This window comes from Musa acuminata, chromosome BXJ3-2 (genome assembly GCF_036884655.1).
Source record: "Musa acuminata AAA Group cultivar baxijiao chromosome BXJ3-2, Cavendish_Baxijiao_AAA, whole genome shotgun sequence".
Lineage (NCBI taxonomy): Eukaryota > Viridiplantae > Streptophyta > Magnoliopsida > Zingiberales > Musaceae > Musa > Musa acuminata.
The window spans coordinates 26,831,063-26,854,099 of NC_088350.1; the positions used below are offsets into that span (position 1 = coordinate 26,831,063).

Here is a 23,037-nt window from a genome sequence, read left to right on the forward strand (position 1 = left end):
AAATAAATATTTGATTGGTGTAACAAAAAATGCACGTAAGCCATCAATGATATTCTTATAATTATGAAAATGAAATAATTAACTTTATTTATCCTAATATCGTTGATTTTATCAACCGAAGCATAAAAATGATATGTAAAAAAATAATTTCAACGTTTCAATTATGTTTTTTATAGTGGTGGATGATGATACCACTGGGGGCCACGGGTAGTTGTTGTGGATGAGAAAAAAGAACAATGACGACGAGAGATGAAACAAAAAGAGATGAGTAAGAAAACGACATAGATGTTAACGCTCTACATATGTATCGACATTACTTGATAATTGTATTGCAACATCGACATAGATGCAGAACGATGTCGCTCTACATCTTTGTCAACGTCCAACAATCCTTTTGTCGTTTGCATCTACATTAACATCGCTCAAATGCAAAGCGGCATTAGCATTGACATCAGTGTCGATGCAGATACAAAGCGACGCCACTCTTTCTTGCATTGTTGTTAATGCCAACGCAAATATAGAGTGACACCACTCTGTATATATATCTATGTCAATGCAGATACCAAGTGATCCTAACGCCGATGCAAATACCGAGCGATCCTTTTGGCGCTCTATATTTGTATTGGTGCCAACACAATTATCGAGCATCGACATATGCGTCATCCTCTTTCTTCTTTCCCTTTGCCTCACCTCTCACTGTTATTCTCCCTCTTCGTTCACAACAACCACTCACGACCCCCAACAACATCACTATCTACCACTATCGAAAACGTAATTGAGACATTACAATTATTATTTTGCTCATCATTTTCATACTTCCATCGGTAAAATCAAGAATAAATAAAATTAGATATTTCACTTTAATAACTATAGATATTTTAATATAATTTTTTTAACTCCAGAAATTAAGATACTAAACAAATCTAACTATAAAGAATAATATATAAGTAACCCCTCTTTGTACCATCACATTCACATGCTGCTCCAGCTGTGAACAACTCTCGCTTGTTATCCGCAAGTAGCATAGCAATTCTAAGTCGAGGAATCTTCAGCCAGGCCGACATGTTAACAGTCATAAGATCTCTCTCTCTCTCTCTCTCTCTCTCTCTCTCTCTCTCTCTCTCTGCATATATATATGTCCACATGAAAACCACCACCTGTTCCAATAGGTTTCGCAAACACCAAATGCCCCAATTCACCAGAACTTGTTAAGGATGACATGCAGGAAATAAGACCGCGAATGGCTACACTGGTCACAGGAATAAGCTGTATACATCTAAATGTTACATTGGGTTTCAGATGGACTAGAAATATGAGAGCCAATGGCTGGGGAAAGAAAGAAACATTGGGTATGCATGTAAGAGGAAGAAAGTTGGGGTCCGGTACATATATACACATTTTTTATGTCAAAAGCCACTAGAATTAAGTTTAAAAAACAGTTGACGTATGCACCAAATTGCTGGTTAGGGTAGTCTTTGGACTCATGACAAACAGCAACCTGCACCAGAAAGGGAAATATCAAATTGGTGGCGAAAACTTGCTCAGATGGAAACAAGGAAGGCAGTCGAAATTACAAATCACAATAATTACTTGAACTCCTATCCTACCAAATTCTGTGGTTGCTGATACTGAAGTTGCATTTGAAGCGACTCTGGAAATGATAAGAGTTATAGTTCAAGTGACTGATGTAAGTGCTTCATCTAAGCTATCCTATTAAACCAGCGGTAATCCCATACTTCTAAGAAGGGATGACAGATTAGTGACAAACAGGAAACGATGCTAAGAAAAAATAACCTTATCAGTTCTCTTTTGGCATGACGCCTTAGGACCTGGGCAGAAAACTGGATAAGAAGCGATAAAATCGATGTATTTTTGCATCATGTACTTGTGAAGGTTGCACTTGATCACCAAAGATGGTCCCTCTACATGAACATCGCCTTTTCTTTTTCACTCGGAACAAGAAATCTTCAGTGTCTAGCACATAAGACACCTGAGAAGAAAACAATAAAATTATGTAAGATATACACAACTTACAAAACCAGAATTGAGCAAGGACTGGGACTTCTAGTAGAACTTTCAATCAAGCACCTTAGAAGAACTGCAAGATATCTTGCATTCTAAACCATTGATAACTTGAAACCCATTCATTGCCTTGCAAGTAGCAGAGTACTCATCAGCACCTCCATATTTGCGTTTATTCCTACCGATCGTCAGCCATTTAAAACATTGAGTTCTGGAAGAACATATAATAAACCACCATGATCCTTACCTTCCAAGGAAGACACCTTGTGCTCCTTTTCTATCTGAGACACTTGACAAAAGATCATTGTATAGATATGCCGAAAAGTTGGGATCTATTGAGATAGTAGTGAGTTCGGGCTTTTCATGTCCATATTCCATGAGCTGAATTGATAGTCGGGTCACATGTGAAGACTGTGAAACCTGAAAAAGCCAAAATATTTGAGGACAGATAAACTATTTCAAATATCCATATTTCGCAAGTGTTTAATTACAGATATTACACTCAACAGGGTGGAATGATGGGAAAAAGGTCCATGTAGCAGACCCTGATTAGTTGGGACATTTATGACCTATTGCTGCATATTCTGTAAGTGCTAATCTATTTCTGCTCAGATATTTGAAACAGGACTTCCCTATTACATTTTTCTAATCGCATACCCCTTTTGGCCTGCTAAAGCAAGATCAATATATGGAATACTACAAAAAGTAGCTTCTAGTACCGACTCTTAGCAGCAATTCCTTGGCAATCAACTGTCCGATGGTGAATCCACATCAGAAAGACATGAATGATGCAACTGGAAATTTATTTCCCTAAACATGCAAGGGAGGAGGAAAGAAGATTGGGAAACTCACACATTCAAATCTGTATATGCTCTCATCATGTAAAAGCACTCGAGCATTCTCGTGATAAACTATATCAAAAGATCCGCCAGCTAGCCTTGATTTTTCATAAGAGTAGAGTTGGAGAATCTTATTATCCATCTCATCTGAGGCTATTGCTTGAAGCTAAAAAATTAAAGGTAAGTGCATGCTTACGGAAATAGGAGGATACAATTCTTCATGAACCATCTAATAGTTTATGTCCATAACTACCTGTTTAACAACTTTATAGATTAGCTTGTCCAATGTAAATAGTACGTAGGACTGAGTTCCAATTATAGCACGGCAATCATCTTCAAACTTCATATTGTCAGCAGAACCATCAAGTAGATTGTATAAAGCACTCATAAACCTGCAAAGTCATATTAGAGACTTTCACACATGGGAATACACAAAAAGGGAGATAAAAGGTCGGAGACATAATTGTCATTAAATGGTACTTGGCATATAAATCAGGAGGGCTTGTATCTTTGAAGCTTCTCTGTTTCTTTTCGGCAGCTAATGAATTTGTCTTGGCTGAGAGTATCCTTTCATACAAAGCCTGCAAAGAATATAACAAAGCTATAATCTACTTTTTTAAACATGGTCCAAAATTAACCAAATGGGTAAAAAAAAACAACTGACCTGATGGAGCCGTAACAGCACATAGAAGGAATCATTTCCATAGAAGACACGGGAAGAACTATCTTTTTTATCATGTAATGCTGCAGGCACGTGCCTTGCCAGAGGTTTCACTGTGTGAAGAAAACGTTCTGAGAAAGGTAATGACATAATTTCCCCTTCAACGTCCTGCACATCAGTCATTCCTTCAGCCTCACCCTCACTTTCAGCCTTTGCATCCTGATCATCATGCACAACATCATCTTCTTCCTGCTCATGAACATCATGGGAGCATTCCTCACCATTACCAGATTCACTGACAGAAACATCCTCACCAGCCTCCGATGCATTTTCACTCACCTCTGTAGACCGTTGAGCACTTTCTTCACCCTCATCATCATCATCAGCATCATTCTCTCCTGCAGCCTCACCACAGGAAACCTCAACTTCTACAGGTTTGATTTGGTACTGTGTGCTGGCACAATTATCCCTCCCTTTAGGAGCTACACTTATAGCAGCATCTTCAAAAGCCGCAAAATTATCCTCTTCAGTATCTCCATTAGGCGACAATTCACCTTCTTCTCTTTCAACCTTGAGGTTGTTAAGGCAAGTGGAACCTTCATTAGGCCCGTCACCTTTGTTGCATTCAGCAGTGCCACCACAATTCACCGATATAATTGACCTTCCAGTTTGTCCAACCTGGATAGACATCAAGTTTTAGATGAGATTGTCAATTCTAAGAAAAAACATAGAAATTTTCTTAAAGGGAAAACAGCAATTGGGTTCGTGTATGCATGTATATATATATATATATATATATATAGTCCTTGAACCTGTAGCCCTTGAACATTAATCATAAGCCATGTACCTGAGCTGGAAAACTCAAAACAAAACTTGCAAATTTATACCTCTAAATAAGCTCGAGGTTCAACCAGCATCTCTGTTCCACAGTGGCTGGTCTGTAAAGATGCACCACCAACCCCTTCCAAAGAGAGTAAAAGAAGTAAGCTTAAGGGGAAACAAAATGGATATGAGTGTACACTAAATTTAAAAAAACTGTAGCCCTTGAACCTGATACAGTCTCCAGGTTTGTTCTACTGTGACTTTCTTCAGCTCTGCCAACAAAAGAAGTGTTATCTGACAAATGTTCTGCAGACACATTTTGCACAGTTATTCCAGAGCTTTCATCAGCCTTGGGAGCACTACCCTGTACCCTCCTCTGAAGTGGATTGTTACAAAGAATTCCAACACGATGAGTGGCTCGACCCACATCATGAAAACAATTCCCAGCAACTGTTGTGTCTCCATTTGCTAACTTGGTCCTGCATGAAGCCACTTGTTCAGATTGAATATTCTCACCACCATTACTTTGCTTGGTAGCACCTGTGCCATCAGCATCAGGACTCCCATTGCTTTTAACCAAACCAGCAATACTGGATTTGCCAGAATGACTATTAGGTTTTACATCTTGCATGCCTTCTGCACCTCGGTTTTGAGGTTGAAAACCCATTAGGGGCTCCAGAAATGTAGTCCAAAACTTAATGACTTTGTCCACCTGATCCAAAGATGTGCAAACTTCTCCACATGAATATCTAATGATCCGATATAGATCCTCATGGATATCTAGATCTATATACTCAAATTCCATATTGGGAACTATAGGCTGCCTATTTTTGGCTGCAATGGAAAGAACAATGTCATCTTCCTTCTTCATCTTGTCATTAATTTCTTTAATCTCAGCCAGCAAAGCTGCTCAGAAAACATATGCAAGATATTATACAGGGCTACATCAACAGAATGAATAATAAAACCCAAATTTAGAACTTATCACCTTAAAAAATATTTTTTTTTATATTATACCAAAACAGTTATTAAAAGATAACATACATACCTTTTGTGCTCATGCTCTTTGCATCCTGTTGCTTGAAATAGAAACTACGGTGGTCAAGTGATTTGTGATAGTTCTTAGCATATATTTCTGCCCAAACTTTATTAAAATCTGAACGGCACCTAGTCCATTCCTCTTGCTTTTGCTTCAGGCGGGTTAGTATGACTGGCAATGAAAGACTAGAATTCTTGCGAAGTACATCCATGACATCAAGACCATGGTCTCCATATAATCGTTCAATGCATCTCGAATTCAAAGCTATTTGAGGAGAGAAACAAACAAGAAAATCCAAAACAAAGTGATTAAAAGCAGAAAATTCAGAACAACATAACTATATGTTGAAAGAAACCTAATACACTCAACAAGAAATACATCATCAATTAAATATCAAATATACTAACAAGTAAGAGTGTCTTCAATGTGAATTGGATTCTCTGATTTTACTGGGTCTTGCATCATCTCTAGCAATTCCTCCACTTGTTTAGTTGTCGCATTCACCGATTCCAACAACATATCCAGCTCGAATCTGAAAACATCTCATGGAGAAAATGGAAGTCATTGATAGGTGATGTAGTCGTTAACTATCACAAGACTGGTATGAAGTAAACCAGTTGAAATAAAGAACAATATACAGTAAAATAGCAAATCATCAACAAACATTTGGTAAAAAGCGTTCTTGTCATGAATGACTGAACTCTTGTCTATCAATATTTGGCTGTGAAAGAAGGGACAATAGATTTGAAGTGTCTAAGCTAGTACCTATCATCTTCGCATCTAAATAAGCTTTCTTCATATTGGTTTTTGCGCATGTGCTTAAAAGAGTAGTCCTCACTTCCTGAAGTCACTGATACCCATACATCATTTAATACTGACTCTCCAAGTTCAGTCCTTTGGCTAGCAGGAGGTATTGAATACTGACAAGCAACAATCAAAACAATGAACATGAAAAGTGAAGACAAGTGAAACATATAAAATTGCAAAAGAAAAAAAATGGGTAACAATTACATTTTTTGGCAGAAGACAGTAACTTGGGCTACAACGTTGACAATTTGAAAGGTCAAGCTCTGAAATAGGTTTCCATAAATTATATTTTTCTTTGTTTGAAATTAAAGGAGCCTTGTGAGCGGCACCTTTATCACCTCTTTCTCTTTCAAAGTTTCTCTCTCTTTCAAGATCTTTCTCCCGATCATTTATTTCATGGTCCCTTTCTCTGTCTCTATCCTCTATCTTAATCGGCATAGCCATGTGTCCTTCATTGCACAGGAATTCTGTTAGTATTAAGTAACAACATACTATTTAATGAACTGAACAGAAATCATATATTTAAAATTCTTGAACTTCTTAAGTAGACAGAGAACAGCTTTCTTCTCCAGAAAAAAGAAGTCAACCAACTTTAACTACAAACATAAGGGAGAAATAAGTTCTGCATACATACTTTTGTTGATTACACCTTTAAGAAATCCATCTGCAGAAAAGGTTTCATTTAGAAAACTATGAAGGCCTACAATGACTAACAATATCTTAAAAAAACATGTAAAAAATAGATGGACTCCCAACAACAGGAATATGTATAAACCCACCTATATTCTCACAATGGGCCAAAAATTCATTGAAACCTTCCATGAGATCTGGATACTTTCCAAGGATGTCACTTACCTGTAACAGAAGGCATGAAATTTCAGAAGCAATAAAAAATCCAACGTTTTCAAGTGCTAAGGGTCTATGATAAAGAAGTTAACACAGAAAGGCACAATTTAAGCAGAACTTTTTAGAGCATTAAATATTAATGGCAATCATCATCAGATTCTCTCATTTTAAAAACAGAAACTATCAGGTGCAGCTACAATTATTGCATTTCACAGAGAAAAGAAATTGAGTCTTATGTATGCATATCTTAAATGTCTGTGTATATATAACACTTGTTAAAGTTTGTGTATAACACTATCACTATGCATATATGCGATCCATTAATAAAATGACAGAACTAACAGAAGCTTCGTTCATGATTTTTAATATACCCTGTTATCAAAATTTTAAGAATTGCAACTGATTATAACATGTCATGATACAGTATACACAATTGATTTTTACACAAAAATGTATCTCAAAAAGTTTAGTCGCATGCAAAAACAGAATGTAGGTATGAAAGAGTTACTAGCTTCACAGCCAAAGATATATACAATTAGAGATAAGATGATAAAAGAACCAATAGAAACTTGACTATATCTCTACAGATACATGGAGTTTATCATAAATACAAAAAGTACGTCCAAAGTATATCTTTCATGAAAAAGAAATTGCACCTGATTCAGCCACCATTATCAAAATCTCACAAATATCAAGTAAATGATGCAATGAATTGTAAGCAGTTAGACAAGTCTTGTGTTGCTAGGTCAGGTATGTACTAATTTAACCTCTAGATGCTATCATCTCATCTCATGTAGCAGCTTAAGAAAATACTTCTAAATTTCCACTGAACATATGCAATAGTTCATCCCAGAATAAGACCACCGTTTGTGATCAATCTTTTTAACATAATACAACCTAAAGTATCCTCTGTACAGCTAATCATAATGTGCTTCGAATATGAGGCTTCAACATATGTTTCTGCCAGGCATGCCAACAGGGTCCGTGTTGTCTGTCTAATTTTTCCTACTACAGTATTGCTCCACATTCAACCTTGAGTCCAATAAGGGTGTTGTAAGATAGTTCAGCAGACAGTTCTCCTTGGAATGCTACAAATGTTCATGGGCATATTTACATATTTTCTATGGTCATTCAACATACTATCTCTGAAAAATATTCTGGGGCAGTCTCCTCGGGATCAGTAATCACATTTTGTAATACATGCACAGCATTGAGAAAGTGCATACACTGGCCTTATTAGAAAACAGTTGCTTGAATTGTTGCTTAAAAGATTAATTTTATGGTTTTGTTTGTTTCACATCTTAATCATCATTTTCATGGTGATAAATTTTAGCCGTTTGTTTGTTTCACATCTTAATCATCAATTTTATGGTCATTAAGCATGTTTCAAGCAGAAAGGAACTCCCTGTAACAAAAGCACATCAACCACTGGGCCATGAGCCACACATATTGCCCACCACGGAATGACTCTATACAGTTCTGGCTCTTGACGAGGGCATTAAATTTTTTCATGGGGGTGATTGTGATACCCAATAGTCCACATTGAGAGTTGATAATGAGTTGGAGTTTGTAAGCCTATCAGGACAAGTTGTGACAACTTTCCTTGCGCTAATCAACAAATGGCAATAGTAGGCCCAAAAATCTTATTTTGGGAAGAAAATGGCAAGTTGATGTACAATATGTGGATTCTATTTCCTATGGTAAATACAATGTCCTTTGACTTTTATCCAGCTAACACGGATAATCTACAATCTCTAAGAAATCATGATTCATTCATTCAAATGAGCACACTTTATAAGCTCATTTCATAGTAGACCCTGTGGTATGTATTTCTCAGCCATCACATATCTTTATGCATTATTATGTCAAACTTAGGTAGCAGATTTAATACATTAGATACTGAGTCATTCAAGACATCAAGTTATTTAAAATTGAAGGTGAAAAATATAAAGGAGTAAAAATATAAAGATACTTCAAGAGATCAATTATCACAAGTAGCAATTGTTGGGCTTCAAAGTAAGAAGTTACAAGACCAGCACAGTCACCATAGTTATGGATGCCTCAAGAATCAAAAAGCGTACCAGATTCTTTAGTTCTGTTCTGTTTATTATTTCTTTGCTGTATATGTGAAGGCATTGCAAAAATTCCTGGTATGTATCACGGTGCAACTTCTCCTTGACTTTCTCACAAAAGTTAAATTCTCGGGTATATACACCTGTCACATTGAAATTGACAGAAGATAAGGTATTACAAGAACAAAACATTTGTCTTAGAGAATCATTAATTGCTTGTATGAGCTTTAAATAGACAACCGAAATGTACCCAGCTAATGATAAAGCTAACCAAGTAATTTTAACAATCACACTCTAGGACCTAACTGCACGAACACTGCAACTTCACTAGACAACCTTCCGGCCTCTCTCCCAATGTAGATATCTATTACTAGAATCAATTTCATGGGAGTTCAGTGAAGTGTATATTTACACTTCATCAAGCCCACAGCAAGCACTAATCAAAAAATGAGCTCAGAGAATCATCAAAAAGTGTTGAGAATTGATGTGATGATATAAAATCCATAGTAACAGTCAACAACTATAGCAGAGATGGAAACATACAATGCTCAGGGTTAAATTATAATACAGCATCCACCGATAAGTGAACACAGAAACATAACTCTTTTATTTTTTTAGTAAATACATCACACTTGTAAACAATATGGTATGATATTGATACCACAACCAGAGATGCATTCAAAACTGACAGCTAAAACAAACAACAAATGGTAGAAGACTCACTCTTCAAAGCATTTTTATCATCAAATTGTGAAGCTGAAATGCTATTCATGGCAATATTACCGCCTTGATGCATCGGCTCAGCAGTAGGGTCATCCACCCTTCTAGATGGAAGTTTACGCCTACACTGTTCATTGTCTAAATCTCCACTATCATGCTCCAATTCCTTTTCATCACGTTCATGATATCTTTTGTCCCTATCTTCTTTCCTATCCTTTTCCTTCTCTGCATGCCTTCTCTGACTATCATGCTCCATATCAAGACGATCGATGCTTAAGTCACGGTTGGCATGTGACGTATAAGCTTTCTCTCGCTATAGAACCAAAAAGCAAGAATCATATTATTTCAAAACACAAAGATCAGATATTGAATTTTAAATTGTCTTATTAACATATGCACACAAAAAAATAGAAGCACAAAACATTTGGGTTGAAACATGAACCATAAAAACTCTATAGAGAAGTAGGATATGACATCTTCCTTCAGTAGAGACCAGAAGTGAATGCATTTTCAACACTCAATGGTCAAAGGTGTCTCTGTTTAATAGAACCATTGTCTTTAATTGCAACCAGTAACTTGTGAAAAAAAAAAGTGTACCTTATCTTCTCTTGCTAAAGGCATCACAGGGCTCCTCTCATCTCGGTGTGCAAAGGATCGATCAGGATATCCAAGATGTGGAGCATATGTTGCTGAGGCATCAGGCAAAAAGTGTGTGAATTCCTCAAGCAAATCTTGATGATTCTGAAAGAGGGCTGCTACCTATAAACATATACAATCAGGTGGTTCAAATCACGCATACTTGTTAGCATAAACCACAGCATAGAAATTGGGAGCAAAATACCTCTTCATAGACCTCACGGATTGGCTTATTCTCCCTTCGATACATATTCAGAATATCTAAGAATGACTTGTAAACATGTTCATCATTCTGAAAACGACTCTGCATCAGAAAATACATATCACATGAGTAGCTATTGAGGTGCTAGCAAAACAATTCTAGGACTAAGATAACTTTTTGCTGCATGTATACCTTGATTTTGTTAACAAAAACGATTGCTTCCTCAAATTCGACTGGTTTCTTTTCTTCCGGTAGCTTAATCTCATATCCCTTTGGCAAGAAGGTGTTGAAGCCTAGGATTAGATCCCGGTGCCCCTTAAATAATTCCTTCACCCTCATGATAACCCCATTCGTGTCAATCCTGCAAGGTATTCACAACAAAATAGACAGATAAACAGAACAAAGAAGCATTAAACACAAGTCTAACGGGAAACAGAAGAAAGGAAAAGTTGGAAAAATAATGATAGAGATGAAATTGAGCTGAACCTCTGGCTCTTGAAGTCCTTCATGACCTCAAGGAATTCATCATATTTCTCCCTTTTGTCATGAAATATATCCTTCACAGCCTTCAAATAGGCTAGGGCATCATTAGTCGTCAGCTTGGAAGTACTACCAGCTGCTGCTGCCGGCGCCATATGGGTTTGCCAAGACCTGTCCAAACGCCACCAGGATTCATTAATCACAACAGATCCAAGCACGTATCAAAATTTTCCTAATAAAGGATGAGAATGACCAAAACTAGCAAGACTGATCGAAGGGGAAGGATCAATTTTTCGTCCCTCCTCCAAATTCTGCTCACAAGAAATTTTATTTTTATGTTTACCTCTTATATCTCAGACAAGAAGGGCCACCAAAGTCAAGTACTGCATAAATCGAAATAATCGGAGGAAAAAATCGCATTCATCAGTAACAATACCGTCCATCAAACCGACAACACCACCCAAACAAACCAGAGTGAAGTCCGCTCCTTTAAAGAAAGAAAAGTCTCGAAAAGCGAATCGATAAACGAACCAACTGATACGATGGGCCGAGGAGGAAGAAGAAGGAACCCACGGATCCGCTCGAGGAACGTTAGGCCACTTGAGCTGAGAACCCATCAAAGCCTCCTTCCGTGCCCCTTCCGACCATCCATTAAACAACCAAGGTCAGCTTTAACCCTCACCAAAATCCTCTTTTTCCCCTATTTACACCGACAAGCTGCGAATCAAACCCCGAAACGAGGCGAGTCCTCGATATTTCTCCTCTCTGCACCTCCTTTCTCGGCTCAAATTCCGATCAAACTCATACGAAAGAGGCAATTCTCCGGGATCAAGGTGAAGAAAGCTCGCGGTAGAAAAGAAGGCGGCGCTGACGAGATAGGAAAGGGAGAGTAGTGCGAGCTCTTCTTTGCCCCTTTCCACGGATTAAAGGACCAGGAGGAGGCGGACGCGAGCGGGGCAGAGAAGAGAAAGCTGAACTAAAATCATACAACAGAGACGAGGTGAGAGCTCCCTTATATAGATCCGTGAAGTTACCGAAACAACCTCGGTCCGGAGACGGCCCCCTCACCCGAAGGCCGCTGATGAGCCCGTCTTCCCCGTCCGATCAAGTGACTTGCAGCGATCGGACGGCAGAGATGTGATGTACTCTAGGGTGGGCGGGGTGGTGTCACCGCCATATGCGATGAGGTGAGGTTACCCTCCGGGTCTGGTTGCGGTGGGGAGCCAAATGTGGGGGCTTCTAGTTTAGTTTGGGACAATCTATCAGGTCTTTTAGCTCACGTCGATGGATGCTGATTTGTGCATTAGGGAATAGATGACAATATAATGAGTTAAATCATTGAATTTACCATGTTATGTATCGAGATAATTCATATCAATTCTTGTTCTCATTCTCCTACCCAAATAAATGTTGGGTGTATCACAATTACATGAATCCAAACAATTTTCTAAGGAACAAACATGGCAAAAGAGAGTGAATCATTTTGATTCGTTTCCTTCTCATATCAGTTCGAACTCCGAATCGAATGCCCAAATTAACTCAGATATGCTACAGATTTTAATAGTGTCATAGGTGCAATAAGCCAAAAGGGGGTACAAAGGGTCGATGCATACCGCACGCATCGATATGCATCCTAAATGTATCCTTTCTTATGGTTATAGCCACAGCATCAGCAGCTACTCTGGAGATGCTCTTCCCTGCAACTTCAACGCTTTGTTGATACCTCTTTTAAACCATGGCCTAAACTCTTTGACATCACAGTTTCATGTACACAAATGGGTTGAAGCATTTGCCGACCACACAAAATTGTAACATATCTACATCATTTACAAGCTGCTCATGTTTAAGGAACCTCTCCCAGCACAAAAATAGTTTGGAAGTATGGAATAATGCTACCTTGATTGATAGCTTCTAAAGTTCAAAGTCACAATCAGCAGCATATCAGACAAAATTCTTCTTTAATTGAATTTTGAACATCTGTAAATTTCTCACCAAAGAAGTCAACATTCGGTGGTCTTCGAGAAACTGGTTGGACCAAAAAAAAAAAAAAGTTTTTATTACCAGGAGAAAGTCGACTGTACATGCGCCATAAGCACCAGTTAGAAAGGCTAGGTTCCAAAAGCTTGTTGAACAACATATCTCAGAGGTTGCTCAAACATTAAGAACAAACTCAAAAGAAATACAGACATGAGCAAAAGCGACATTCCGAATGAGTTGTGCTTGTTAATCCTTCTTTCTCGGACATGAGGTTTGAAACGCATTAGCTCCTTGCACAGATCATCATGATCCTGAAAGAGAAATAACAACTTGGAAACCACGAGAGGAAAATGCGATTAAGTCTTCGGCGAGGAAGAAAAATTTGTAATTAACAATGCATCTAATGTCACGATACTCTTACATTATGGTAAATTTCTGGGGGTGTCTGCTCCTTCTGGCTGAGAATGTCAGACAATGACAGGTATAACTGGTAGTCACGAGCCTGAAAACGCAAGACCTACTGATCATAAAAGATGGAATGAAGTGGCATTTTGCTGAACCATTTGAAGTATGGTTGTACTTTAAGATGCTATCACTCTCTACATCCCCTTAGAATTTCTTGTATATGTAAATATCAACACTTCTACCAAAGCTAGTAGTATTCCCACTCCAATAGGATTACACTTTTATTCAAGCCACAAATTGTCTATTTAAAAAATATCAATTTATTTATGCCATTAAATTAATATTGGTTAGAGATACAGAGCTGCTTGACCAATTCACTAGCGATCAAAAAAGTTGTTGATGTCAAGGCAAAGTAGGTATGTCCAGTTAAGATGTCCGGAAATGATAGTCTACTGTTCCCATTCCCCACTGTGATCCGACTGACAAAAAGAATCTAGATCAAAGATTCTTTTGAAGTGATCTCTCTTTTTGACTTAAGATTCTAGTAATTCATTTCTTATGCACAACAAGAAACTCTCTGTGAAACTGTCACAGTCATGCTGGCCATGATACATAATAATCTTTATTCACTTCCTCTTTCAAAATTTATACCGTAACTGTAATGCAGAAATACCTTCTTGAACTTTATTCTGAAAGGTTTTCATCGTGACTAATGATTTATTAACCCAAACCAAAATGTGACACAACACAATGACAAACACACAATCCTTGGTGGGAAACAATTAAACATCACTTTTCAGTCCATAATGTGCTTCAGGATTTTGCAACATCACTCAAATTCTTCTAAATGTTAAATAGAAACAAAAATCAAACAACAAGCAACTAAAATAGACCATCTAAATTATCTGTTGAAACATAAGATTCATGCGAGCAAATTTAAAAAAATTATGTATGCCGTAAAATTATTGCTGGTCCTCATCCTCTAGATGAACTAAAATCATTGGTACCATAGAACTGCCACTTACACAATTAGTAGCGCTGAATGGGCGAGTGGAAGCAGAAAGATCATTAGGTTAAAGTAATCCTTACAAAGAATTTCTTTCTAGCATGATGGGTACATTAATTATCAAAGATGGCTTTTTTGTGATCAAAAGTGCCTAATGCAACGTTCTTTAAATTTTGCGTGCTTGAAAGAAGTGCCTAATGCAATGTGCTTTATGTTCCGAGTCCTCAATATCATGAAGACAGAATAAAACTTCTTTTTTTTTCCGACTCACCTTTACTTTCTTCACAAAGTCGAGAGATTCTTCAAACGTAACAGGGTTCCATCTCGACAGGAAGGAATTGAAGTCAAACATCAGATTTGGATTTCCTGTGAACACAATTTTCATCCCGGACATCTAAATGGTGCAAACAGCATAAAATTTGACAGTTAAGAATCGATGCGGATAACTTAAACTGTACAAATTAACTAAAAATGATGATGAACAAAGTTTATATTGGCAGCAAAAGCAGAAATGGCATTGATTACTATAATCTAATTATTAATCGAGTGAACAAATGGGGCAAGCCAAATCACTTGTGGTCAAATAGGCTAGAAGTAGCATCCATATTTGATCTTCGTTTTATTCAAACATAACAAATGAGTGAGCGAACTACATTCCCTCAGAAGAAGAACAAAACGTATTGCATCCTCTGGCCAAATCGGGACTTTATCCCGGAGGAATTTTGATCTTCGAACAAAAATTAAAAAGTGACAGCTCCTCCCTTCAATCAGAAGAAATAGCCTTGAGTCCTCTCCTACCATAAAAATCAAATATTTCTTTTCTTAAAATAAAATATAAACTGTACATGTATTCCTAAAAATTGAGAAAAGGGGACAGAACAAGCCCCGAGTTCTACGACAAAAAAAAAAACGATATTTAAGTCAAATGGGATGAAAACTAGAGAAGAACAACAATCATTGCAGAAAAAGAACACCAAAAATGCAACATTTACGCCCAGAAATGATGGTAAGAAAAACACAAAAATTAAAGGTTTTCCTCCAAAAGAAAATAAAAGCTCATCATTCTCAATGAAACTGCCAGAAATTTGTGCGCGATCGGGGGAGGGGAAGGGTACAGAACTTACAAAAGCAGAGGATTGAAGAGTTGGGTAGGGAGAACCCCAGCAAAATGGGAAGCGGAGGGGTGGGAGGAGACGAAACGGGGGCAAGACTTTGATTGTCAGTCTAGTCACCGCCGTGCAGTTACCGCAAGCCAAGCCAAGCCACGGCCGGGAATCGTGCGCTTTTGCAGCCGTACGCCGGTGGAGCCCAGTCGAGAAAACAAAGAGGAGGTGATGGGCCCACATAGCTGGCAACAGAGAGGAGTTTGGACCTTTCTTCCACGTTGTATAATTGCTGCAGGGGTTGGGTTGGCTTCTCTTTTTCTTTTTCTTTTTCTTTTTCCTTAATAAACTCATTTTTTTTACTTATCAAATTAATATATATAATAAATATCAAATTGGATTTTTCTTTTTTCCTTTTTCCTTACATTTATATCTTGTAAAGTATATAGAATTAATTATATGTTTAGTCATTTAAAAATGGATTTTGTTTTGTTCACTTTTCTTTCTCTCTCTCTCTCCAGAAACAACAAGACGAGAGATTGAAAAAAAATCAAATAATTGAGATTTATTATAATTTTATTTGGTTTGAACCAAATTAGCACAAATCATGAGTTTGTTTGGTCTTTAAAACTCCATGTCTTCTAATGCAGATGACAATACAAACGAAGTTGAAAAGGGACCTTTGCTACTTTGAATACAAGCAATAGATGGTGGCTTAATCTTGACCAAGTTTATAATATAATATAAATAAATAAATAAACGATAGAAGTCACCGACCACCTAATTTTGCGTTATTTTTTATTCTGGAAAGGTGGCATCAGACGGCTCGTTCTTATGGGTTGTAGTTCTGCTGTCATGGTAAATGATCAGCTTGTCTTCCCATAACCCTAAGCAAACCAATCAGAATTGGATGAGACTTACTTATCCAACATGTTCAAAATCGATTATAGTTAATTAATTTATAAATTCGATTTAATTCAATTGAATCGAATTAGAATTATGGTCCAATTAGATTGATATAATAAGATTTATGAATTTAATCTTACAATTTTAGAGTTTTTGAGATTTCTGGACCAGTATGATCGATTTGAATCAATCAAGAGCTTAAAACAATGAAGTTGGTCAGATTAATATTTTTTTAAAATTAAAGTTGATTTGTTTCGATCCGAATTGATCAATTAAATTAAATAAAAATAATCGTATCGAGATCCCTTAGTCTTCAAAACCAAATTGTTGGTGAACTAGTTTGATTGAGATGATTCAAATTTAGTTTGGTCAATTCACTTTGAACACCTCTAATAATGATCAATGAGTCTGGTTTCGATTAAGATAGACGTTATTAACATATAATATATTAGATATTAATTTAATATAAAATTCTATAATTATATTTATATATATATATATATATATGTATGTATGTATGTATGTATGTGTGTATATGTATGTATGTATGGATGGTATGTTATCGAATTCGGCATTGCTGGATGATGATGGATAAGCCAACTCATGTTAGAAAATACGATCATTCATCTCAAAGTCACACGCGATCGTGTTTGTAACTCATAAATCAAATTCTGCTTTAAACATAATTTGTTCGGCCAAAATAATTCTAATTAAGTTGTTGTGATCTCTCCGATTTCGTGCCCACTCATGTTGTTGTAATGTCCCAAGTCACGTCGTCAGAGAATAGCCACCCATTTCTTTTCGCATTACAAATCCAACACACCTTTATAATGAATAAACATCGTTTGCATAAAAATGATGGAAATAACTCTTCCAACAACAAAAAATAATAATAATAATATACCCAAAAAGAGTCACGTCGTATGTCGAATCGCAAGCCTCAGTAGTAACTCCATGACAGCACCAGAATCGCGAGTACGGTTCTCGCCCACCATCCCACCTCAGATATGACACTGCTCCTATTCTGCATTTACCGGAGTGATATAGAGGTGAATAAAATCTTATTATCACAAGGAGGAAAAGACATTTCATATATAGTAAGGATAGATAATGAAGACGAGTTTTGATCTCAATCACCAAGTCATCCGGTTGTGGCGCCGGGCTGGGAACGTTCTCCTCTGGGGGTGTTGGTACAGCCGGTGCCGGCGGGCTGTGCAATGTAGGAGCGGGTGCTTGTGCATGCTTCTTCTTATGCCTCCTCCTCCTCCGGTGCTTCTTCTTACTCTTTGCAGGAGCAGGTGCAGGGCTGAGCTCGGGCGGTGCCGATACTGGCACGAGCGCAGCTGGAGCCGGGGTTGGCACTTGCGGCGATGGCGGTGTAACGGGTGGCAGAGTCGGTGGAGGCACAGCCGGTGATGGCGATGTTGGCGGCGGTGAAGTAGGCGCTGGTGGTAAAGGTGCCAATGCCGGGGGAGGCGTTAGCGGTGGAGGTGTGGCTGGTGGTGGTGGCAGCACCGGTGGGCTGGGTGAAGAAGCCGGAGGTACTTGCGGGCTTGTTTGGCTGGACGTAGGTGGCGACGTGACCGGAGCTGTAGCAGCGGTGGGTGGTGGTTGTTGAGATGGTGCAGCAGCCGGTGCTTGGGCTCCGGCGATGCCGATTCCAATGCATGCAAGCGACATGAAACAAAGAGTAGTGCACCACAAGGACTCCATCGATAGATGAGGGTCGAGGTGTGTGTGTGTGAGGGATGCACGTCCATCTGGTGCTGCATATAAAGAGATCTGACAGCAGCTCGAGGGTTTGCAGGGGGAAGGAAGCAAGGAAGGTGGTTGCGTTGGAGGAGTAATTAAAAGGACAGCAGAACAACTTGATGGAATGATTTGGGTTGGAGACAACACATCATTACCTCCGATCTGGTTTGAGAGCTACAAGCAAGTTAGAACAATTTGAATTTGCTCTTCATGTATTAATACCACAAACACAGCATCATCCAGTTGGGCCTTTCAGGAGTTACAGGTACTTGTTGATGGATCTTTTCTTGCTGGAAGATGAAGTGTCAGCATCTGAAGGAAGATGCTTACCACCAACAGGTTCGCTGGTTTCTGAAGAAACCTTCACTCCAAATCTTTTACCACCTAACCTTCCCAAGAGATTGATGAATTAAAATTGTATAACTTAATATAATAAAATGTAAGGGTATTGATATGGTATTTCGACAACTACAAAGATTATTATTATTATTATTATTATACTTGCTCCAACTGTGTAGGTGTAATCACTGTACATGTCATATATCCTAGTAAAAAAGACCTTCAAAACTCCTATTTGCTTATGAATATTTATTTTATTTTTCCCCTTGAAAAAACAAACATTACAATTGTAAAACAATAAAATTTTATTGTTTGTGATCATTGGTCATATTTTTAAGATGGCATCAGACGAGATAAGTGTATATTTTTTTCGATGTTTAATTAAAAATATTATGTAGTATCATTTTTCATTTGAACTTGTATCATACATTCATATTTCGTTCATGCAATATCTCAGTACCAAATTACTAACCTTCTTTCGTGTTTAGTTATCCGCCTCGAACTCTCTTTTAAAGAATTCCGAGAACTAATTCTTTTTTTTGTCTTTGATTGTTAATAACCTTTTTTTGTGATTCATCTGTCCTAACATAGTTTGGCCATCAAATGCATGGATTAGTGAGGAAACGTCAACTTCTTACGAAACATTTTCATGCCAAGACCAAGATTCTATACAACATAGACAACAACTGGAGTATGGAACGTAGTCTTGAGAGGAAGTAGGGAGGAGTTGAAAGAATCATCATCTTCAAGTTTCCTATGATCCATATCGATGAAGCCATTAGGTTTTAGGAACACCGGGAAAAGTCCCCAACGATGATACATTGCTAGTTGATACGACAGTGTTTTGTGTTCAATGCAAGAGCGGTTCAAAATCATGCTTCCGAAATGCCAGAAAAATAAATGAAAATTTGGATCCGATCCTGTTTGAATTTAATGGGTACATATATAAGTTTGACCAAAAGTCAACTGCTGTTCTTGGGGTCTAATTGGATCACAGATCTGATTGACGACTCCAATTGGACTGGCTATACTCCGAACTGAATTCTTGGCTCCCAAATGCCAACCGCTGAAACAATCTGATATCTGCCGTCTGTCCCACGTTGAACACCTCGCTTTGACCCGGTTTGACACCGTTGTGGAGGTCAACGTCGCTCAAACTATCGAGAACTCTGACCACCTGCAACCAAGAACACATGAACATGGCCACACCAGAAATCAAGAACTAGCCAGGATGTGATGATCGGGTGATACCTTTCCCATTCGGGGCCTCATTGCTGCGGAGTGACGGGTACATGCGGCAGCTGCTTCGATCATCCGAAACATTTCGGTGTCGTCGTAGGCATCTTCCAGCCTCGAATCGGGTAGTTCTCCAAACTCTCCAGTTTCGATGGCATGGGCCAGCAATGGTCGAGCCTGGAAGATCACAGTTCCAGTTGACTTCTGAAGAGGTGTAATAGCAACATGTTGATTGTATCTTACTTACCCACTCAACGAGGCTTTCATCGCCCAAAGGACGAGTGCCATCAACAGGCTTTCTTCCGGTGATGAGCTCCAGAAGCACGACTCCAAAGGAAAACACGTCAGATCTCTCGGTCAGCTTGCCACTGGATGCATATTCTGGGGCTAAATATCTGGAAACACCGAACCCTATCATCAGATCGTCTAACATGCTGGGCTGTATGCATGCATGCATATGTTTCACATACCCAAAAGTCCCCATTACACGTGTGGTCACATGTGTGCAGGCATCCATGGCCAACCTTGCAAGCCCGAAGTCAGAAACCTGGGAAATGAATCAACACGAGTTACTAACACAACCAAAATAAACACTAACGCAACCCCTGTATCGAGGATAACCTGAGCTTCAAACTTGTTGTCCAATAGAATGTTCGAAGTCTTTATATCTCTGTGAATAATCCTTGGATGACCTGGTCAAAATCCCAACAAGATGAAGAGAGAAGCAGTCAAAATAGACGTGAGAACCAAGTTTTAGTGAGGAATTCATACAATCCTCATGCAGGTAAGCTATGCCACGAGCTGCACCAGCTGCGACTTTAACCCTCGTTGCCCAATCCATGGCCGGCCCTCCTTTCCCTGCAGATGCTAATAAGCTATTTTTGACATCAATGACATAAGTAAAAGGAAACCTTACCGTGAAGATGAGATTCGAGTGTTCCATTGGGGACGTAGTCATACACGAGCAGTCTTTGGTTGTCCGAGATGCAGTATCCAACGAGCGAGACCAAATGGCGATGGTGGACACGGCTGATGATCTCAACTTCGGCTTTGAATTCGCGCTCTCCCTGGCCACTGCCCACCTTCAATTGCTTCACAGCCACTTCTCTTCCGTCGGATAAGCACCCTTTGTAGACACAACCAAATCCTCCTTCCCCCAAAATATTCTGAGGTGAGAAGCCATTGGTTATCTCGTACAGCTCTTCGTAGGAAAACCACGACGTTGCGCTACCTATCGTGCTGGCTACCATCGACTCAGATGCCAGACTTCCAGACTTGTGGTGGTTGTGGTGGTGGACAAGAGGAGCCGATGGAGACCTCTGGTGGGACGACTCTGATAAGTAGAACAATGTAAAGGAGGTCAACTATGGCCAAAGTGTTGTCTGCTATTGTCGATGGGAATTACCTGACATTACTGAGGACTGGTATGGTGAAGACATGGCAAAGCCTGATTCATAGTTAGCAGGTGGCTTCCTTCGCTTTCTCCTTACGATCCACGTGATGGCTCCTAGCAGGCCAAGTAACACAACAGCAGTTACCAGCGCAACAGCTACAGCAGGTCCAGCCTTCATGCCGCCATCTCCTGAGGATTGGCCACTCTTCTGTCCCACATCTGAAGTAGGAATTCCCGACCCGTTGGAACTTGGGCTGATCGGATCAGCTGGAGCTCGATGTGAGGCAGAGGGAGAGGGTGAAGGAGGAGAAGGGGGTTTGGGTGGAGCAGGGGGTGTACCGCCCGTAGAATTACTGGGAGCAGGGGCAGGAGGTGGTGATTGGCTGCCAGGCGGCGGGGGAGAAATAGTAGGCGGCGGTGTAGCCGATGGTGGAGGCGGTGGTGAGTTAGTGGGCGGTGGTGTAGCAGATGGTGGTGGAGGAGGAGGAGCAGCAGCAGGAGGAGTGGAGGCAGAAGGTGGTGGAGGCGGAGTTGAAGCCGGTGGAGGCGGAGTTGAAGCCGGTGGAGGAGACAATGCCGGCGGTGGAGGAGAAACAGATGGTGGTGGAGGGGCCGGTGGCGGCGGAGAAGTGACAACAGGTGGAGGAGGAACATCCGCAGGGGGTGGTGGTGTTGGCGGTGGTGGTGATGCTGGTGGTGGAGAGGGCGGGGTAGGAGGAGGGGCATTGGGAGCAGGGGGTGGTGAGTTGGAGGGGGGAGGCGGGGAGAGGGAAGTAGGTGGAGGCGGGGAAGTTGAAGGTGGTGTCGCCGACGGAGAGGGTGGAGGGGAGGACATGCCTTTATATTTTTCAAGACAAACAAATCTTCTTTCCGCCGCCGGAAGAGGAGGAGGAGGAGGAGAGCGTCAGACTAGTTTGAGCTCCTCCCCTTACATTAACATGCTCCAAGATTGCAATGCCATCGACCGCACCGATCGATACTCATCGAACTCCAAGATTGCAATGCCAAAACCCCAATAGTAAATTTAGCACACAGCCACAGGCAAATCCATCCAGAACTCACGACTTTCTCTGCACAAGAGTTGAAAGATCCCACCTTTCTCAAAATTTGCCCGACACAAGGACCGACCAAGAGCGTTCCCGATCCCAAAGCGCCAAGCTCCACAGTCCAAAACGAGCACTGCATTCCGCAGCGAATGCCCAACCCCCAAAACGCAACCTTTTCCCGAACAAGCTCCGCCGAGTCCCGCCTTACCTTTATCAAAAGATTCCACACCGGAAGGGCGAACCATGAGGAACACAACTCGCACAAAGTCTCGGCCGACCTCCTAAGCCTGCCAGCTCAAGTCGAGCACGTCGCCAAAAACAAATCTCCCATAAAACTAAAGAATGCCCCCGAGCTGTAAACAGAGCAGACCTCACCTCCTCGCCTCTTTCTCCGCAGACGTGCCGACAACTCAGTCTTCGGCCCCTCTTGCGTGTGTGTGTGTGTATAGAAATATACAGAGAGAGAGAGAGAGAGAAGACTTTGCTTGAACACACAATCTTCTCCGAAATAGCCTGGAAGAAGTTAGTGACCTTCCTCCAAAGGAAGAGAAATCCTAATTAATGTGGTTTATACGCTCAATATTTTCTATTTAGCAACATAAATGTGGTTGGAGTTGTAATGACTCAAAGGTTGGCAAATCAAAATATCATCATTATTTAACTGTGCTACTTTGTCAACCTAACATGCAAATTCCAACAACTCACATTGCTTGCTTAGTGGACCCGTT

The 23,037-nt window shown here is 39.7% G+C and overlaps 4 protein-coding genes across 22 annotated transcripts; all 4 read right to left on the reverse strand.

Moving 5' to 3' along the window:
- Window positions 1–1,220: 1,220 nt before the first annotated feature.
- Window positions 1,221–12,125, reverse strand: LOC135582596 (paired amphipathic helix protein Sin3-like 3). 11 transcript variants are annotated; one of them, XR_010494399.1, is made up of 24 exons: window positions 11,678–12,125; window positions 11,153–11,317; window positions 10,859–11,027; window positions 10,670–10,768; window positions 10,426–10,587; window positions 9,832–10,141; window positions 9,118–9,251; window positions 6,970–7,045; window positions 6,825–6,854; window positions 6,395–6,639; window positions 6,149–6,303; window positions 5,791–5,915; window positions 5,393–5,647; window positions 4,573–5,250; window positions 4,410–4,483; window positions 3,526–4,200; window positions 3,342–3,442; window positions 3,115–3,253; window positions 2,875–3,027; window positions 2,270–2,442; window positions 2,089–2,200; window positions 1,795–1,990; window positions 1,608–1,651; window positions 1,221–1,498 (listed from the first exon to the last, which is right to left on the reverse strand). XR_010494399.1 is itself a non-coding variant. In XM_065139231.1 (24 exons), exons 3-23 carry the CDS (start codon window positions 11,299–11,301, stop codon window positions 1,823–1,825), a joined length of 4,182 nt encoding a protein of 1,393 aa, XP_064995303.1. In that variant the 5' UTR covers window positions 11,302–11,317; window positions 11,490–11,529; window positions 11,678–12,125; the 3' UTR covers window positions 1,221–1,498; window positions 1,795–1,822. The 11 variants fall into 11 exon arrangements, 7 of the variants coding, with proteins under 7 accessions (XP_064995303.1, XP_064995301.1, XP_064995302.1 ...); XR_010494400.1 differs by having other exon boundaries at window positions 1,591–1,651; XR_010494401.1 differs by having other exon boundaries at window positions 1,575–1,651.
- Window positions 12,126–13,087: 962 nt separating this feature from the next.
- LOC135586100 (uncharacterized) lies at window positions 13,088–16,244 on the reverse strand. Of its 8 annotated transcripts, none has more exons than XR_010494360.1 (5): window positions 15,659–15,827; window positions 15,108–15,328; window positions 14,806–14,900; window positions 13,545–13,625; window positions 13,088–13,452 (listed from the first exon to the last, which is right to left on the reverse strand). XR_010494360.1 is itself a non-coding variant. In XM_065138950.1 (4 exons), exons 1-4 carry the CDS (start codon window positions 15,989–15,991, stop codon window positions 13,255–13,257), a joined length of 732 nt encoding a protein of 243 aa, XP_064995022.1. In that variant the 5' UTR covers window positions 15,992–16,244; the 3' UTR covers window positions 13,088–13,254. The 8 variants fall into 8 exon arrangements, 3 of the variants coding, with proteins under 3 accessions (XP_064995022.1, XP_064995023.1, XP_064995021.1); XR_010494358.1 differs by having other exon boundaries at window positions 14,806–14,928; window positions 15,659–15,800; XR_010494362.1 differs by having other exon boundaries at window positions 13,545–13,640; window positions 14,806–15,328; window positions 15,659–15,859.
- Window positions 16,245–17,165: 921 nt separating this feature from the next.
- Window positions 17,166–18,347, reverse strand: LOC103975936 (lysine-rich arabinogalactan protein 19). Of its 2 annotated transcripts, XM_009391080.3 has the most exons (3): window positions 17,681–18,347; window positions 17,448–17,567; window positions 17,166–17,366 (listed from the first exon to the last, which is right to left on the reverse strand). In XM_009391080.3, exons 1-2 carry the CDS (start codon window positions 18,254–18,256, stop codon window positions 17,484–17,486), a joined length of 660 nt encoding a protein of 219 aa, XP_009389355.2. In that variant the 5' UTR covers window positions 18,257–18,347; the 3' UTR covers window positions 17,166–17,366; window positions 17,448–17,483. The 2 variants fall into 2 exon arrangements, with proteins under 2 accessions (XP_009389355.2, XP_064994764.1); XM_065138692.1 differs by having other exon boundaries at window positions 17,166–17,567; window positions 17,681–18,301.
- Window positions 18,348–19,531: 1,184 nt separating this feature from the next.
- On the reverse strand, window positions 19,532–22,725 carry LOC135631211 (proline-rich receptor-like protein kinase PERK9). The gene is made up of 8 exons (XM_065138690.1): window positions 21,276–22,725; window positions 20,787–21,203; window positions 20,642–20,728; window positions 20,492–20,562; window positions 20,341–20,417; window positions 20,118–20,265; window positions 19,886–20,047; window positions 19,532–19,811 (listed from the first exon to the last, which is right to left on the reverse strand). Exons 1-8 carry the CDS (start codon window positions 22,096–22,098, stop codon window positions 19,626–19,628), a joined length of 1,971 nt encoding a protein of 656 aa, XP_064994762.1. The 5' UTR covers window positions 22,099–22,725; the 3' UTR covers window positions 19,532–19,625.
- Window positions 22,726–23,037: the final 312 nt, after the last annotated feature.